This window comes from Caretta caretta, chromosome 3, assembly GCF_965140235.1.
Source record: "Caretta caretta isolate rCarCar2 chromosome 3, rCarCar1.hap1, whole genome shotgun sequence".
Classification (NCBI taxonomy): Eukaryota; Metazoa; Chordata; order Testudines; family Cheloniidae; genus Caretta; species Caretta caretta.
The window spans coordinates 124,738,102-124,755,990 of record NC_134208.1 but is presented as its reverse complement, the minus strand read 5'-3'; the positions used below and the strand labels follow the sequence as shown (position 1 = coordinate 124,755,990).

The 17,889-nt window shown below is 42.4% G+C and overlaps 1 protein-coding gene across 12 annotated transcripts in view; it reads right to left on the bottom strand.

Moving 5' to 3' along the window:
* The window catches only part of QKI (QKI, KH domain containing RNA binding), a 317,720-nt gene that overhangs the window by 170,405 nt on the left and 129,426 nt on the right, over nucleotides 1–17,889 (bottom strand). For all 12 annotated transcript variants that reach the window (XR_007355754.2, XM_048844060.2, XM_048844063.2 and 9 more), the window contains exon 3: nucleotides 3,430–3,546. Coding sequence is in view for 11 of the 12 variants with exons in the window: in XM_048844060.2 (XP_048700017.1) it covers nucleotides 3,430–3,546 (117 nt within the window). In the remaining variant the exon portion in view is untranslated. The remainder of the gene's footprint in view (nucleotides 1–3,429; nucleotides 3,547–17,889) is intronic.

The following is a 17,889-nucleotide window of genomic DNA, read 5'->3' as shown; positions in this document are numbered from 1 at the left end:
CTTCCGTGAATAACAGCCAGAATGATCTTCTACTAGATTAAAGCTGAATGAGGTTTGAAAATCCTAAAAGGCTCTGGTGAGGTGGTTGCTCGCTCTGAGTGAGGTATGTACAACAGTCATACTTTCTTCTTACCAAATATAACAAGTTTTTACTAGAATTTTTAACAGAACTTTCAAGGGGTTATTTTCATTAGTAAGCTTCTGCTACAATACATTTTTTTTTAAATATGTAAAAATTTACAGTAGTGTTCTTCAAAAGATTAATACCTTTAATATTAGTATTTAACATTATGGAGTCACCTAAGATTGTTTACATATGGTCAACCATATGATTTGTTTTAACACATGTCCTTTGCTTCAACACTCTCACATTATATGTCATCTGAAGCATTCTGAAGCTACTCATTTATCGAACAGTTCTCATTCCATCCCCATCTACAGGAAAACCATTATTTCAAAAGTCTTTACAAACTGTCAAATCTACAGTGTTACATTTGGCAAGTTATATTTTAAAACTCCACACAATCTCAAAAAGTGAATTACAAAGCAAAAATGGAAATTTAGTTAAGGACTCGTTTATATGTGGAATGTCCATGCTAACTAGAAACTACTTTTAAAAAAACTCTCTCGTTTTTATTCAAGATTCAGAGTAGCAGTAGTGTTAGTCTGTATTCGCAAAAAGAAAAGGAGTACTTGTGGAACCTTAGAGACTAACCAATTTATTTGAGCATAAGCTTTCGTGAGCTACAGCTCACTTCATCGGATGCATTCAGTGGTTTCCACTCCTTTTCTTTTTATTCAAGTATCGTTTAGAGACCCCAAGATAAACAAGGCAAGGTAAGCCATTGTCCCTGCCCAAGAGCTTTCCATCAAATTGAACAAGGCAGTTATGGGGTGAGAGAAAAGGATGTTATAACATAAAAGCACAGTGAATGAAGTGATGGTTCGAAAATGTGGTTAGTTTCAGGAGGTTTAAAATAACTATTGGGTGGCTTTTAGTTATTTTACTTATGCTTGTAATTCTGTTTATATACACACACACAAAATGTATTATAGGGTAGAGTGGGTGAGGAGGGCAGGTATTAGATGAAAGGAAAAACAATGAAGAAGGGACATTCAGGGATATTTTAAAGGAAAGAACAGAGGATCATGGTGTACTAAGACTGAAATAAAGAGACTGAGGGAGGGGAGCAGGAGAGGGTTAAGGCAAACAGTTTGCCAAGTAACAGGAAAAAGTGACCAGAATAAACATTGTAGAAAGCATAGTCTGATGATATCAGCATCTGATGGTGCCTGCAGATATTGCTTTTGTAACTGCTCCTGCCATCATGCGCATCTGCCCACAGGATGACTCCTGCCAGAAGGTTCTCCCTTCTGAGCTCATAAGGCTGGAGGAAGAGTGGGGCCTAATGCTCCATGGCAGGAAGTTTAGGTGTGATCTCCCTCTTAGCCCAGAATTGGTATATATGTGAACACACACTTTTGGTGCATCTTGATTCAAACAAAATATTCAGGCTACATCACCACAAATACCCATGGTCTTTTTCCAACACATACTATACATGGTCCTTCCAAAATCAGATATTTCTAAGTTCTGAAATACCTTCAGTGGACCAGGACGTTTTTAAACAATTATGGAAAGGGATTTTTTTTTTTTTAATTAAAAATACTTCTCTGACGTATGCCCTTCCATAGATACAGTTGAACACATTTTTGGGCTCTATTTTCATGTTTAACTTTGCTGTACATCATAAACTACTAACAGAAATTTATTAGTTAGTGGAAAATAATATTTTAATTGGTTAACTGAAAACTGAATTGTGCAATTACAGTGCACACAAATTTAAGAATTTATTAAAAGAATATACTGTGCTTTGAAGTATTGGTCCAATTCTGCAAAAGGAGAGGTTACTTTCTTTCCACAGTAACTGGAGTTTGAGATGTGTGCCCCTATGGTACTTCATTTCAGGTGCACATATACTTTAAGTGCCTTTGATTTGAGATTTTCAGTTGCAGTGCCCATTCGGCCCATGCATGAGCTCCAGCCCTCCTCATGTCCCATATCGAGGATAAGAACCACCCCCAGTTCCTTCTCTGGAAAGTCACTCAAGAGGAGAATCAAAGGGGAAGGGGCAGCAATGGAGCACCCACAGGGAAACAGGTCTCAAAGAACTCCAGTTACTGTACAAAGTAGGTAGCCTCTCCTTCTTCGAGTAGTGTCCTGAAGTGGGTGCTCCACTTCAGGTGACTCCCAAAATAGTACTCATGGCAGGAGGAAGTGATCTTTGGAGCCAAATTTAATGCCAACAGGACTGCCCTGCCAACAATATCATCTGATCTGGAAGCATGTAACAGGGAATAGTGTTTGGGAAAAGCATGAATTCATGCCCAAGTTGCAGCCTTGCAAATTTCTTGAACTGATACATTTTTCCAACACTGCACGGACTTGGATTGGGATCTTGTAGGATGGGCTATTTTAGAAGGGGGCTCATTGTGACCAGTCTAATAACAAGAAAGAACACATCTGGATATGTATTTTGAAAGTCTCCTTGGAAACTGGGGGTCTCTTAGATCTATCCACAAATAAGACAAACAGGAGAATGCTATTTAGAAAGTCTCCCAATGTGGACAGAACCAAACTAATGACCTTCTAATGTCCAAGCTATGGAAGGCAACTTCCTCCCTGGTCTTGTGTGGCTTCAGGAAAAAAAATGGAATGTGGCTAACCTGGTTAATGTGGAACTCAGAAGACATTTTAGGCAGATGTGGCTGTAAAGATACTTTTTCCTTGAAGAAAACGGCAACGGGAGGGTCTGCCATTAATGCCTCTAATTCTCCAGCTCTCCAGGAAGAAGTGATGGCTACAAAGAAAGCTGCCTTCGAAGACAGGTGTAGCAATGAACAGTTAGCCAATTATTCAAAGATGGGTTTCATTAGGAAATTAAGGAACAAGTTCAAAACCCATACAAGTATGGGCTCTCTAAGCTACAGAGAAAGGTTAATCAACCCCTTGATGAAACTATCTGTTGTGGGGTGGGCAAACACTGAGAATCCCTCTCTGGGGGAATGAAAAGCTGTAACTGCAATCAAATAAACTGTGATGGCACTCATAGAAAGACCCAACTTTTTAAAATTCAACAGGTAATCCAAACCAGTAGAGAGGGAAGAAAGAAATGTGGATAACTATTGCTGGATACACCAGTGATGAAATCTCTTACTTTTGCAGGTGTTTCTCCAGATGAAGTGGAGCACTCATAGGAACGCTACTCAAAGAAAATTAAATATATTGTAATAGTTTATGGCAAAAAGTGTTAAGTAGGAGAAATAGTTTTTAAGGCCTTCACAGTTATTGTGCATTAGGAAAATGTTTGTTTTATGTATTGTAAGTAAAATCCATATGCTGAAAACTGCTGCTTTTCAAAAACCTACCTTCTTTTTGTCCCTCATTGAGCCCTTTCCTCGGACCATTATCTTGCATCCTGTTTCTGCTTCAAGCTGTTTAGCTGTTAGTCCTCTGGGACCAAGGATTCTTCCCACAAAATTGAACTGGAATAAAGAAGAGGAGGGAGAAAAATCTTTACTTCTCTTCAAATACAGCAATGACAAAATTATTTAAAAAATCTATCAAGATGTATTTACAGCTCTAAGATGTCATCATCTGTTGCATAAGAGCCTACACTAAATCCTTGATGTAACTAAAGACTAGAAGGCTAACATTTGTGGACTAAGTAGATCAGATGAACGTGATCTTCACTTTATAATTTCACTATTTTCTTACATCGAAAGTTCTCTCAATTTACCAAATTAAAATCTACAACACCTCCTTCCATAATTTTCTTACACATTTACTGAATACAAAAACATCTGAGAGAATAAAAACAGAAATAATTTAAGCAACATAAAATGCTGAAAATATATATAACTGCAAAAAAATTATGAGTAAACTTCAGTTTTTAAATAGAGAAAAGTTTCAGCATAATGCTGGACTTATCCTCTTTTGCATGACCAGGGTCTAAGAAACCGAAGAGATTTCTATTTTATTGGTCCACTACTAGCTTTACACAAAAAAATGGCCAACAGAATTTTTGGTGTGCTGCAAGTTTCAGTCACAAAGGAGGAAGATTTTACACATGACAGTTTTTACTCAGTTTAGTGTTTGTGTTAAATGTTCACTAAGAAACTGACTGCCACCAACAAGGGATGATATTCTTTAATTGTATTCAGAATAATTGTACTCAGCACTGATATATTCCTGACACATCCACACTGTGGTTTCTTAAAATTAGTTCCTCTCTTAACACTGAAATTCCAACTAACTATATATTCAATACATCTTGGAATTTATATCCATATAATATATGGAACAAGGTTGGGAATATGTATGAAAACATTTAAAATAGTGTTTATTTCCCAGATGAAAAATAAAGTAAGAGGGAGTTAGATTGAGACTACACAGCAGTATTTTAGGGTAATAAACATTACAGGAATGCTGAAATTATCTCAAACTAGCTATAAAACAAAGGAAATTCAGAGTAAATGTTAAATTTAAAAGAAATTTAATCATCAAGATAAAGAAATGCATAGCATGGGAACCCAAAGAATCTAAATCATTCCTGCCACTGGCTCTCCCTAAAATGGATAGACTATTTACCTACCTAGCAGGAATGTTGTGATGCTTAATTAATTTTAATAAGGCGCTTTCAGATCATCTGATTAACAGGATTCTGTTAAGTGTAAAGTAGCATGCATTAAAATATTTGTAACAAAGGGAAACAACACTGGGTTGCTGGAATACCTACAGGTGTAAATGAACATTAATTTCACAGCATGTGGCAGGCACAAACATTAATTCATTTTTCATTATATTTTCCACTGGTTAAGACACTGACCATAATTACTCTATTTAATACAAACACAAACATGGTCTTGCCTAAATGTCAAGCTATTTTAGAGTGACGTTTCTGTGGGTAAGTGTTGCCACATACTGTTTTGTATAATGTTGAATACAGAAGATATCCAATAATACACATTATCAGGAATTCATTTAGTTTTTACAACTTGTAAGCCCTATAAATTTTATTTCATCTTAAAATAACTTTTGATCTGGCACTCATGCTTTTGATCATTTTGCCACTTTTATAAAGCATCTGAAAAGAGTTCAGATCTGATTATTAACAAACTAATATACAGTAAAACCTGTTCCTTTAACAGGTTCATTCTTTTGCCAGGTATTAGTTTATTTTTAATTTCACTGCAATACTATTTTCTTCATTTTATCCTGGGCATTTGGGAACACATTAAAGGATATTTTTAACACATAGGAAGAGAAGCTACCAGCTGGCCCAATCTGAAGTATAAACCTGAACTACATGTCCTAATTTCATACATTATTCTGACGTCACTGGTAAGTGATAATTTTACTTGTAAATCATTCAGGTATGTTAAATAAGCAGAATAATTTGTTAAATAATATGTTAAATAAGCAGAACAGTACCATTCAGCAGTGAAATTCCTCTCTGTGTTCCATGCAAAGGAACAGCAATGGGAACAGAAATGGGAATAGAAAAATGGAAATACAAGCAATGAAACTCTTGTGTGCTACAAAGAGGTTTAACAGATGTTCAACTATCACATAGTACAAATCACAGCTACTTTTAACAAATACCAAGACACACAAATGTGTTCAATGTTAAAGTTTACGCAGATCTGATGAATAGTGCGGAAGTCTAGTTTTTAACATCTTCTGATTTAAAAAGATCTTAGCTGAGCACTTGTTATGCAGTCACCTGCAAATCCACCCAAAGATATTTAAACTCAAACAGCATGCTGAAAGTTATTATTTATCATTGATCAGGACACAGAGGCGAATGAAGACAGTCAGGGATGGATTCAAACATCAAGCTTCTACTTTCTTAACTCCACACTGGGCACGGGCTCTATATGCCCACCCCACCTCATCTCTCTCTTACCCTGTCTGTCACATAACAGCCATTTAACTGAGTCCAGTGTGGGCTTACAGGGCTCCCACCAGAAACTCAGGACAGACACTCCTTAGTCTGCTCCTACGACTCAGCACACTTCTGAATGCTGTCATGCTCTTTCCACAAAGGAGGATCTTAGTCTGCAAAGACTTCAGGTCTGCCCTTTTCTCCCAGAGGTACAAGATCTACCAATAAAATCTTAAGTCTCTTATTCTCTAGAAGCTGACCCTTTTATCTTTTACCCACACTGGACACTGGCTGCAAACTGCGACAAACTAAACATTCCTATAAACTCCTAATATTAAATAATCAAATCCTATTCTTTTTAACCCAAACGTACCTCTATGACAACTTCAAGGAAGGCCAAGAAACACCAGGCCATTGCCAATTTGGCAAAACAGGAAAAATTCCTTCCAGCTAAAGGGCACAAACATCCCCAAAATCTGTGGAATAAGTTCAAATTAATGGGGCCACTCAGCTCCCAGTTCTTTTCCCATTGCCAAGCTGGCCAATGGGAAGCAGAGAGCTCAAGCCCCAGATCTGCATTCTCAGATATGGATTCTCCCTCCCTTCTAGGCCATCTATCTCACTGCTAGGCCAATCCATTTCTCACCACTCTGTCTTCCTCAGTTCCTGCGCTGAGGGGAATTCTCTCCCAGCCATTCCAGCCCTTAATGCCACTCCAGCCCATCTATACAGCATAAAGGAGCTCGAATGGGAGGAGAGAGAGAGTCTCCCCTCACAGACAAAATATGGACTACTTTAAAAGGACTGAAGCTGCATCTACAGACTTTGGAAAGTTGTGAATGATGGACCAGAAGGCAGCATGATCTAGTGGGACCAAAGGAAAGCACATAGAGCTTAGGAACACTGCGTAACAATTGAGGCAATGCTCAGAGAAGACAAAGGGAACTCCAGCGTTGCCAACTCTAGTAATTCTAATTGTGAAACTCATGGTTGTTTTCTTATAGCCCCAGCTCCGGGAAACAAGTGATTAGGTAAGAATCATAAGACTGAAAGGGACCTCAAGAGGTCTTCTAGTCCAGTCCCCTGCTCCCAAGGCAGAGCTAAGTATTATCTAGACCAGTGGTTTTCAAACTTTTTTCCTGGCGACCCAGTTGAAGAAAATTGTTGATGCCCGCCACCCAAAGGAGCTGAGGATGATGGGTTTGTGGTGTAGGAAGGGGCTCAAGGCTGGGGCAGAGGGTTGCATTGTGGGGGTGAGGGCTGGGGATGATGGGTTTGGGGTGTAGGAGGGGGCTGCAGGTTGGAGGGGGCTCAGGGCTGGGGATTGGAGCGCAGGCTTACCTCCAGCAGCTCCCAGTCAGCAGTGCAGCGGCAGGCTTCCCGCCTCTCCTGGCACCGCAGACCACGCTGTACCCTGGAAGCGGCCAGCAGTAGGCCCGGCTCCACAGGTGGAGATGTGCAAGCACCTCCACACGACACTCACCCACAGGAGCCGCCCTCTCCCCAGCTCCCATTGGCCAGTTCCCAGCCAGTGGGAGTACAGAGCTGGTGCTTCGGGGCAGCACACAGAGCCAGACCTGCTGCTGACGGCTTCCAGGGCACAGCATGGTGTCAGAACAGGTAGGGACTACTAGTTTTTACTGGCCGGCCACCAGGCTCCCTGGGTGCTGAGCAAGGTGACCCAGTGCCTTGCATTCCGCAACTCAGTACTGGGTCATGACCTGAAGTTTGAAAACCACTGATCTAGATCATCCCAGCTCTTAAAAATCTCCAATGACAGAGATTCCACAAAATCCCTAGGCAATTTATTCCAGTGCTAAAATACCGTGACAGGAAGTTTTTCCTAATTTCCAGCCCAAACCACCCCTCCTGCAATCTAAGCCCATTCTTCTTGTCCTATCCTCAGAAGTTGAGAGCAATTTTTCCCCCTTCTCTTTGTAGCAACCTTTTATGTACTTGAAAAAGTATGTCCCCCCTCAGTCTTCTCTTCTCCAGACTAAACTAACCCAGTTTTTTCAACCTTCTCTCATAGGCCATGTTTTCTAGACCTTTAACCATCCCCGCTGCTCTTCCATGGACTTTCTCCAATTTGTCCACATCTTTCCTGAAATGCAACGCCCAGAACTGGACACAGTACTCCAGCTGAGGCCTAAGCAGCACAGAATAGAGTGGAAGAATTACTTCTTGTATCCTATTTACAACACTCCTGCTAATACCTCCCAGAATTATGTTTGGGTTTTTTTGCAACAGTGTCACACTGTTCACTCATATTTAGCTTGTGATCCACTGACCCCCAGATCCTTTTCTACAGTACTCCTTCGTGGGCCGTCATTTCCCGTTTTGTATATCTACAACTGATTGTTCCTTCTTAAGTGGAGTACTTTCCATTTATCCTTATTGAATTTCATCCTATTTACTTCAGAGCATTTCTCCAGTTTGTCCAGATCATTTTGAATTTTAATCCTATCCCCCAAAGCACTTGCAACCCCTCCCAGCTTGATATCATCCGCAAACTTTAGAATTGTATTCTCTAGGCCATTATCTAAATCATTGATGCAGATATTCAACAGACCCAGACGAGAACTGATCCCTGCAAGATCCCACTTGATATGAGTTCCAGCTTGACTGTGAATCACTGATGACTACTCTGGGAATGGTTTTCCAACCAGTTGTGCATCCGCCTTATAGTAGTTTCAGCTAGGCTGTATAGCTCTAGTTTGTTAATGAAAGGTCATGTGAGACAGCATCAAAAGCCTTACTATACTCAAGATACATCACATCTCCTGCTTTCCCCCACCCACAAGGCTTGTTACTCTGTCAGAGGAGGATATTTGGTTGGTTTGACATGATTTGTTCTTGACAAATCCATGTTGACTGTTACTTATCACCTTATCTTCTAGATGTCTGGAAACTGATTGCTTAATTATTTGCTCCATTATCTTTCCAGGTACTGAAGTTAAGATGACTGGTCAGTAATTCCCCGGATTTGTTCTTATTCCACTTTTTACAGATTGGCTCTATATTTGCCCTTCTCCAGTCCTCTGGAATTTCTCCCGTCTTCCATGTCTTTTCTAAGATAATTTCTAATGGCTCAGATATCTCCCCAGTCAGCTCCTTGAGTATTCTAGGATGTATTTCATCAGGCCCTGATGACTTTAAGCCCTGGTCTACACTAGGACTGTAGGTTCAATTTAGCAGCGTTAAATCGATGTAAACCTGCACCCATCCACACGATGAAGCCCTTTATTTCGACTTAAAGGGCTCTTAAAATCGATTTCCTTACTCCACCCCTGACAAGTGGATTAGCGCTTAAATCGGCCTTGCCGGGTCGAATTTGGGGTACTGTGGACACAATTCGATGGTATTGGCCTCCGGGAGCTATCCCAGGGTGCTCCATTGTGACCGCTCTGGACAGCACTCTCAACTCAGATGCACTGGCCACGTAGACAGGAAAAGAACCGCGAACTTTTGAATCTCATTTCCTGTTTGGCCAGCGTGGCAAGCTGCAGGTGACCATGCAGAGCTCATCAGCAGAGGTGACCATGATGGAGTCCCAGAATCGCAAAAGAGATCCAGCATGGACTGAACGGGAGGTACGGGATCTGATCGCTGTATGGGGAGAGGAATCCGTGCTATCAGAACTCCGTTCCAGTTTTCGAAATGCCAAAACCTTTGTCAGAATCTCCCAGGGCATGAAGGACAGAAACCATAACAGCGACTTGAAGCAGTGCCGCGTGAAATTTAAAGAGCTGAGGCAAGCCTACCAGAAAACCAGAGAGGCGAACGGCCGCTCCGGGTCAGAGCCCCAAACATGCCGCTTCTATGATGAGCTGCATGCCATTTTAGGGGGTTCAGCCACCACTACCCCAGCCGTGTTGTTTGACTCCTTCAGTGGAGATGGAGGCAAGACGGAAGCAGGTTTTGGGGACGAAGAAGATGATGATGATGAGGTTGTAGATAGCTCACAGCAAGAAAGCGGAGAAACCGGTTTTCCCAACAGCCAGGAACTGTTTCTCACCCTGGACCTGGAGCCAATACCCCCCAAACCCACCCAAGGCTGCTTCCTGGACCCAGCAGGCAGAGAGGGGACCTCCGGTGAGTGTACCTTTTAAAATACTATACATGGTTTAAAAGCAAGCATGTGAAAGGATTACTTTGCCCTGGCATTCGCGGCTCTCCTGGATGTACTCCCAAAGCCCTTGCAAAAGGTTTCTGGGGAGGGCAGCCTTATTGCGTCCTCCATGGTAGGACACTTTACCAATCCAGGCCAGTAACACGTACTCGGGAATCATTGTACAACAAAGCATTGCAGTGTATGTTTGCTGGCGTTCAAACAACATCCGTTCTTTATCTCTCTGTGTTATCCTAAGGAGAGTGAGATATCATTCATGGTCACCTGGTTGAAACAGGGTGCTTTTCTTCAGGGGACACTCAGAGGAGCCCGTTCCTGCTGGGCTGTTTACCTGTGGCTAAACAGAAATGTTCCCCGCTGTTAGCCACGGGGAGGAGGGAGGGTTGAGGGGGTAGCCACGCGGCAGGGGGAGGCAAAATGCGACCTTGTAACGAAAGCACGTGCTATGTATGTAATGTTAACAGCAAGGTTTACCCTGAAAGAGTGTAGCCACTGTTTTATAAAATGTGTCTTTTTAAATACCGCTGTCCCTTTTTTTTTTTCTCCACCAGCTGCATGTGTTTCAATGATCACAGGATCTTCTCCTTCCCAGAGGCTAGTGAAGATTAGAAAGAAAAAAAAACGCACTCATGATGAAATGTTCTCTGAGCTCATGCTGTCCTCCCACACTGACAGAGCACAGACGAATGCGTGGAGGCAAATAATGTCAGAGTGCAGGAAAGCACAAAATGACCGGGAGGAGAGGTGGCGGGCTGAAGAGAGTAAGTGGCAGGCTGAAGACAGGGCTGAAGCTCAAATGTGGCGGCAGCGTGATGAGAGGAGGCAGGATTCAATGCTGAGGCTGCTGCAGGACCAAACCAGTATGCTCCAGTGTATGGTTGAGCTGCAGCAAAGGCAGCTGGAGCACAGACTGCCATTACAGCCCCTGTGTAACCAACCGCCCTCCTCCCCAAGTTCCATAGCCTCCACTCCCAGATGCCCAAGAACGCGGTAGGGGGGCCACCGGCCAACCAGCCACTCCGCCACAGAGGATTGCCCAAAAAAAAGAAGGCTGGCATTCAATAAATTTTAAAGTTGTAAACTTTTAAAGTGCTGTGCTTAAAGTGCTGTGTGGCATCTTCCTTCCCTCCTCCACCATCCCTCCTGGGCTACCTTGGTAGTCATCCCCCTAATTGTGTGATGAATGAATAAAGAATGCATGAATGTGAAGCAACAATGACTTTATTGCCTCTGCAAGCAATGATTAAAGGGAGGAGGGGAGGGTGGTTAGCTTGCAGGGAAGTAGCGTGAACCAAGGGGTGGGGGCTTTCATCAAGGAGAAACAAAGAGAACTTTCACACCGTAGCCTGGCCAGTCATGAAACTGGTTTTCATATACTGCTGGATAATGCATGTGGTGTTTACTGTGCTCCTAATTGCCAAAGTGAGCTGAACAGCCTCCATGCTTGCCTTGGTATGGCGTCCACACAGAAAAAAGGTGCGGAACGATTGTCTGCCGTTGCTCTGACGGAGGGAGGGGCGACTGACGACACGGCTTACAGGGTTGGCTTCAGGGAGCTAAAATCAACAAAGAGGGTGGCTTTACATCAAGGAGTATTTCAGGCAGGACTTCACGGAGGGTTCCCATAAGAAATGGTGCACCTAAGTTATTGTTCTTATTGGAACAATGAGGTTAGTCTGGCCTCTGATTGATACATGGCTAGATTTACCTTGCTGCACCTTCTCTGTGAGTGACTGTAGTGTGACCTAGAGGAATGAGTCCCCTAGACGGATTGGGGGGGGGGGGGGGGGAGCAAATGAGTACAAAACAAATCTGGTCTATTTCTTTTTTTGATCCACTCCATCTATCTTTTACATCTTTGGCTGGCAGCAGACGGTGCAGAAGGACTGCATGCCATCCACATCTCATGGCTGCCCGGCAGAAGATGATGCAATAGGACTGCTAGCAATCCGTATCGCCTGCCTGCTCACCATAAGACGGTTCAATAGGACTGACTGCAGGACTAAAGAGAATGACCTGGTCGAGTCACTCCAAATTTAGTCCCTGCGCCCATGTCTGCCCAGGCGCTCCTGGCCGACGTGGCCAGGAGAACCTCGGACATGACGAGGACGGCTACCAGTCATACTGTACCGTCTGCTGCCACAAGGCAAGGGGTTGATGCTGCTGTGTAGCAATGCAGTACCACGTCTACCAGCACCCAGGAGACATACTGTGACGGTTACCTGAGCAGGCTCCATGCTTGCCGTGGTATGGCATCTGCACAGGTAACTCAGGAAAAAAGGCGCGAAACGATTGTCTGCCCTTGCTTTCACGGAGGGAGGGAGGGAACAGGGGCCTGACGATATGTACCCAGAACCACCCGCGACAATGTTTTAGCCCCATCAGGCATTGGGATCTCAACCCAGAATTCCAATGGGCAGCGGAGACTGCGGGAACTGTGGGATAGCCACCCATAGTGCAACACTCCAGAAGTCGACGCTAGTCTCGGTACTGTGGAAGCACTCCGCCGAGTTAATGCACTTAGAGCATTTTCTGTGGGGACACACACACTCGAATATATAAAACCGATTTCTAAAAAACCGACTTCTATAAATTCGACCTGATTTCATAGTGTAGACATACCCTAAGACATCTAACTTGTCTTGTTAATTTTTAATTTGTTCTTTTCCTATTTTAGTCTCTGATCCTACGTCATTTTCACTGGCGTTCATTAAGTAAGATGTCCAACTGGTACAAAATTTTTGGTGAAAACCAACCCAAAAAAAAATCACTTCGCACTTCTGCCATTTCCACTTTTTCTGTTATAGTTCACCCCTCCTCATTGAGTAACGGGCTTACCCTGTCCTTGGTCTTCCACTTGCTTTTAATGTATCTATAGAATATTTTCTTGTTACCCTTTATGTCTCTAGCTAATTTAATCTCATTTTGTGCCTTGGATTATTTGTTTATATTCATCCTTTGTAATGTGACCTAGTTTCCCCTCAATCTCAGTTTTCAGATTTAAAAAAAAAAAAGTTTCTAGCCCTTGTGTGGCCTGACTCATGATTTTTGACATTTGGGGTGGCAAGTCTGGAACTTCTCCATCCTGCCTCACTTTTTCCTGCCTCACTTTTCAGTTCAGTTGTCTACCATAGAGCATACGAAGCAGCCATCTTCCCTCAGATCAGCAGATGATAGCCAACTTCACCAAGAGTGACCTTACTTCTAGAGCCCTGGAATCTGTTGGCACTCGACTACACGTGCCAGGTGTGGGTAAAGTCAGGTCAGAAGGGAAAATAACTGCACACTCTTGAGCTTAGGTGGGTTCTCCTTCTCCTGCCCATCGGTTGGCAAAGGAGCAGCTGCATGCCCCACTCTCGCTGGCCACCTCCACTTTGCTGTGCTGAGCTGAGGAACACAGCAGCGCCTGCCTCTCACTCCACAACATCCACTTGTGGTGGCAGCAGGGCACTTCACCAATGAGTCAACCCTGCAAGCATGAGGCAGTGACAATGACCCAGGCTTTAAAATTAAGCCCAAGCAGACCTCTACTTACGTCCATATGAGAAGGCTTTAGGAAATAGCAGCCATCTTAACAGAGAGCCTATGGCTTCAGACTAACTGATGGTCTAGAGCAGCCATTAAGACACAAAAATTTAGTAACAATCAATCACACTTTGCTTAACTACGAAACAGTTTCTTCAAAATGTATCCTATTAAGTTTCCAATGGCTTAACTATATTTTAGCTTTGCTGAGATAGTAACTAGCCATTTGTTAGCTAGGAAGATCGAGAAAAAGGCAAAATTCACCAACACAAATTTCTTATTAACTCAAGATCGGTCTTTCAATTCAAACATGTTTCCTTGAAAGTCCTTAAAAAAATCCATTTTTACTCTCAGATCATAGAATCATAGAATATCAGGGTTGGAAGGGACCTCAGGAGGTCATCTAGTCCAACCCCCTGCTCAAAGCAGGCCCGATCCCCAATTAAATCATCCCAGCCAGGGCTTTGTCAAGCCTGACCTTAAAAACTTCAAAGGAAGGAGATTCCACCACCTCCCTAGGTAACGCATTCCAGTGTTTCACCACCCTCCTAAGGAAAAAGTTTTTCCTAATATCCAACCTATATCTCCCCCACTGCAACTTGACAGAACAAGGAGTAATGGTCTCATCTGCTACCACTGAGAACAGTCTAGAGCCATCCTCTTTGGAACCCCCTTTCAGGTAGTTGAAAGCAGCTATCAAATCCCCCCTCATTCTTCTCTTCCATAGACTAAACATCCCCAGTTCCCTCAGCCTCTCCTCGTAACTCATGTGTTCCAGTCCCTTAATCATTTTTGTTGCCCTCCGCTGGACTCTTTCCAATTTTTCTACATCCTTCTTGTAGTGTGGGGCCCAAAACTGGACACAGTACTCCAGATGAGGCCTCACCAGTGTGGAATAGAGAGGAACGATCACGTCCCTCGATCTGCTGGCAATGCCCCTACATATACATCCCAAAATGCCATTGGCCTTCTTGACAACAAGGGCACACTGTTGACTCATAGACAGCTTCTCGTCCACTGTAACCCTTAGGTCCTTTTCTGCAGAACTGCTGCCGAGCCATTCAGTCCCTAGTCTGTAGCGGTGCATTGGATTCTTCCGTCCTAAGTGCAGGACTCTACACTTGTCCTTGTTGAACCTCATCAGATTTCTTTTGGCCCAATCCTCTAATTTTTCTAGGGCCCTCTGTATCCTATCCCTGCCCTCCAGCGTATCTACCTCTCCTCCTAGTTTAGTGTCATCCGCAAACTTGCTGAGGGTGCAATCCACACCATCCTCCAGATCATTAATGAAGATATTGAACAAAACCGGCCCCAGGACCGACCCCTGGGGCACTCCACTTGACACCGGCTGCCAACTAGACATGGAACCATTGATCACTACCCGTTGGGCCCGACAATCTAGCCAGCTTTCTATCCACCTTATAGTCCATTCATCCAGCCCATACTAACTTGCTGGCAAGAATGGAGACCGTGGAAGACCGTGTCAAAAGCTTTGCTAAAGTCAAGGAACACCACGTCCACTGCTTTTCCTTCATCCACAGAACCAATTATCTCGTCATAGAAGGCAATTAGATTAGTCAGGCATAACTTGCCCTTGGTGAATCCATGCTGACTGTTCCTGATCACTTTCCTCTCATGCAAGTGCTTCAGAATTGATTCCTTAAGGACCTGCTCCATGATTTTTCCAGGGACTGAGGTGAGGCTGACTGGCCTGTAGTTCCCAGGATCCTCCTCCTTCCCTTTTTTAAAGATGGGCACTACATTAGCCTTTTTCCAGATCAGGGACTTCCCCTGATAGCCATGAATTTTCAAAGATAATGGCTAATGGCTCTGCAATCACATCCGCCAACTCCTTCAGCACTTTTGGATGCAACGCATCCGGCCCCATGGACTTGTGCATGTCCAGCTTTTCTAAATAGACCTGAACCACTTCTTTCTCCACAGAGGGCTAGTCACCTCCTACCCATGCTGTGCTGCCCAGTGCAGTAGTCTGGGAGCTGACCTTGTTCGTGAAGACAGAAGCAAAAAAAACATTGAGTACATTAGCTTTTTCCACATCCTCTGTCACTAGGTTGCCTCCCTCATTCAGTAAGGGGCCCACACTTTCCTTGACTGTTCTTCTTGTTACTCTTAACATCTTTTGCTAGCTGCAACTCCAGGTGTGATTTGGATGTGTATCCGCTTCCATTAAGAGAACAGGTGAGGCAGAACTCATTCTGTCCCAAGATGTATAGTGGAATTTGGCAAAAGTGTGCTTTGAAAAGCTAAGAATTGGATTGTCCAGATGACAGTTTAAGATAATATTCACAAATGAATGGCACCATCACAGTCAAAATATTAAACAGGTTTCTAATGATAATTTTAGATGATATACAGAAGTCTATAGGTACTGCAGTGGATAAACTGCAAGCAGACAGCTGTATTACTACTAATGCTGTTTAAATCTGGAAGGAATTTAAGGGCACATATTGAAAGATAAAGTTAAATCACAGACAGTAATAAAAATGGTTGCATCTGGCACTTACTCCACCTTTTTCTTGCTCACATTCTCCATCCGGTATAGTAGATGTGTAAGTACAAATGAGGTGAATGCCACTCTGACAAGGATCTCTGTTAATAAATAACAGAATCATGCCCTGACTAACAATATTTGAGAGCCGAATGAGAACTATTAAAATACATGTTAACTGCTAAGCCATCAGTAAAGTCGAGATATTGAATTGGTTTAAATTGTTGACCAGGCACATAAATGTTCACAGAAGTGAAAAGCCAGCTTTATGTAGTAGCCTCTGCAATAGGAGTAAAAAGAACATTTTCTAAATTTAGAATCATTCATTCTAATTTGATAAAGTGACTGGTTGTAGAGAAAGCAGGAAAAATATTTCTCTTTCGCCAATCATGAACAAGCATTAGGCTGAAGGGGAAGGTACTGAATTCAAGAAAATAGTTTAATGCCATTTTTTCCTGTATATTCAGTTTACTAAAGCTTGTTTCACCGGTAACTACCATTTCATTTTTTTAATTTTTAATTTTAATGAAGGATTTTTTGTTTTGTTTTTTCAGCTGAAGAAAAGATTGTTTCTGGGGTGGGGGAGAAAAGAGAGCGCGCGCATGCCAGGCAGCATCCCAGCTTGATCGGGGTGAGAGTTAGTAATAATGTCTCATGAAATTATAATTCCTCATGAAATAAAGGGTATTTGCCATTCAGAAAAAAATCCGTAAAATAATGCAAATGAGTGGATGATAATATAAAAACCCAATTAAAGGATTTTTTTTTAAAAAATACTAACATACAGATTAGTTTTTTTAATTGTAACAATGCAGTTTATATATAACAGTATAATGAGTCAACATCTAGGAAAACAAACGTGTATGTAATATATTAATATTACACAGAGGGACAAAAATATTGCAGCATCAAGAGTATCCAAAGGAATGACGCAAGACCACACTGTCAAATATTCAATCATTCACTGTCAGCACATTTTAAAACAGATAGAGCATTCACCACAATGCATGGATCTAAGCTGGCAACAAGCAACCCACCTATCCAAAGAACACTTTTTCAGCTCCCACATCCCCCAGACTCTGACTCTCTCTCAAACCACACTTACCTGCAAGATAGCTAGTGATGAAGTTGAAACTCAATGCAGTACACACACAGAACTCTAACTTCACCTTTATGTACACAAGGTGTTAACAGTGCACACAAATGTGGAAAATAAGCACTGACCACCCCATAAAAGGGACTTACATCAAGAATGAAACTGGAGAATAAAATTTGGCTGCTTTGATTGAGGTACAGTAACTGATTTACTGTGTAATGAGACTAGATAAGGCAGAGTTTCCCTTGCTAAGCAGGTAACACTTTCTTTCCCTTTTATGTAACCTGATATATAACCACTGCAGACTATACATGTTCAGATAATACGGTAGACCAATACTTCTATTAAGCTGTTTCCAGACATTTTTAGTAACTGCTAAAATCTTGAACACTACTTAAATAGCTCACAAAAGCAGCCTACCCTAAAAGCCAAGTACAGTACAACAAACAGAGTATAAGACAGACAACTTTCTACTACATACTGCAATATTCTGTCCTGACAATTGCACATGACCAGCCCAACTCTCTAATCTACTACCAAGGTCACTCTGAAATATTTTGCTGACAATTTCTTCCCACAAGAAAAAAAACCCTGACTCCTAATTTCTATTTCCTTCAGGTTAATTTCCTTCATAGGCTATCCCTGACCTTAAAATCCATGCATACAGAGCTCAAAATTA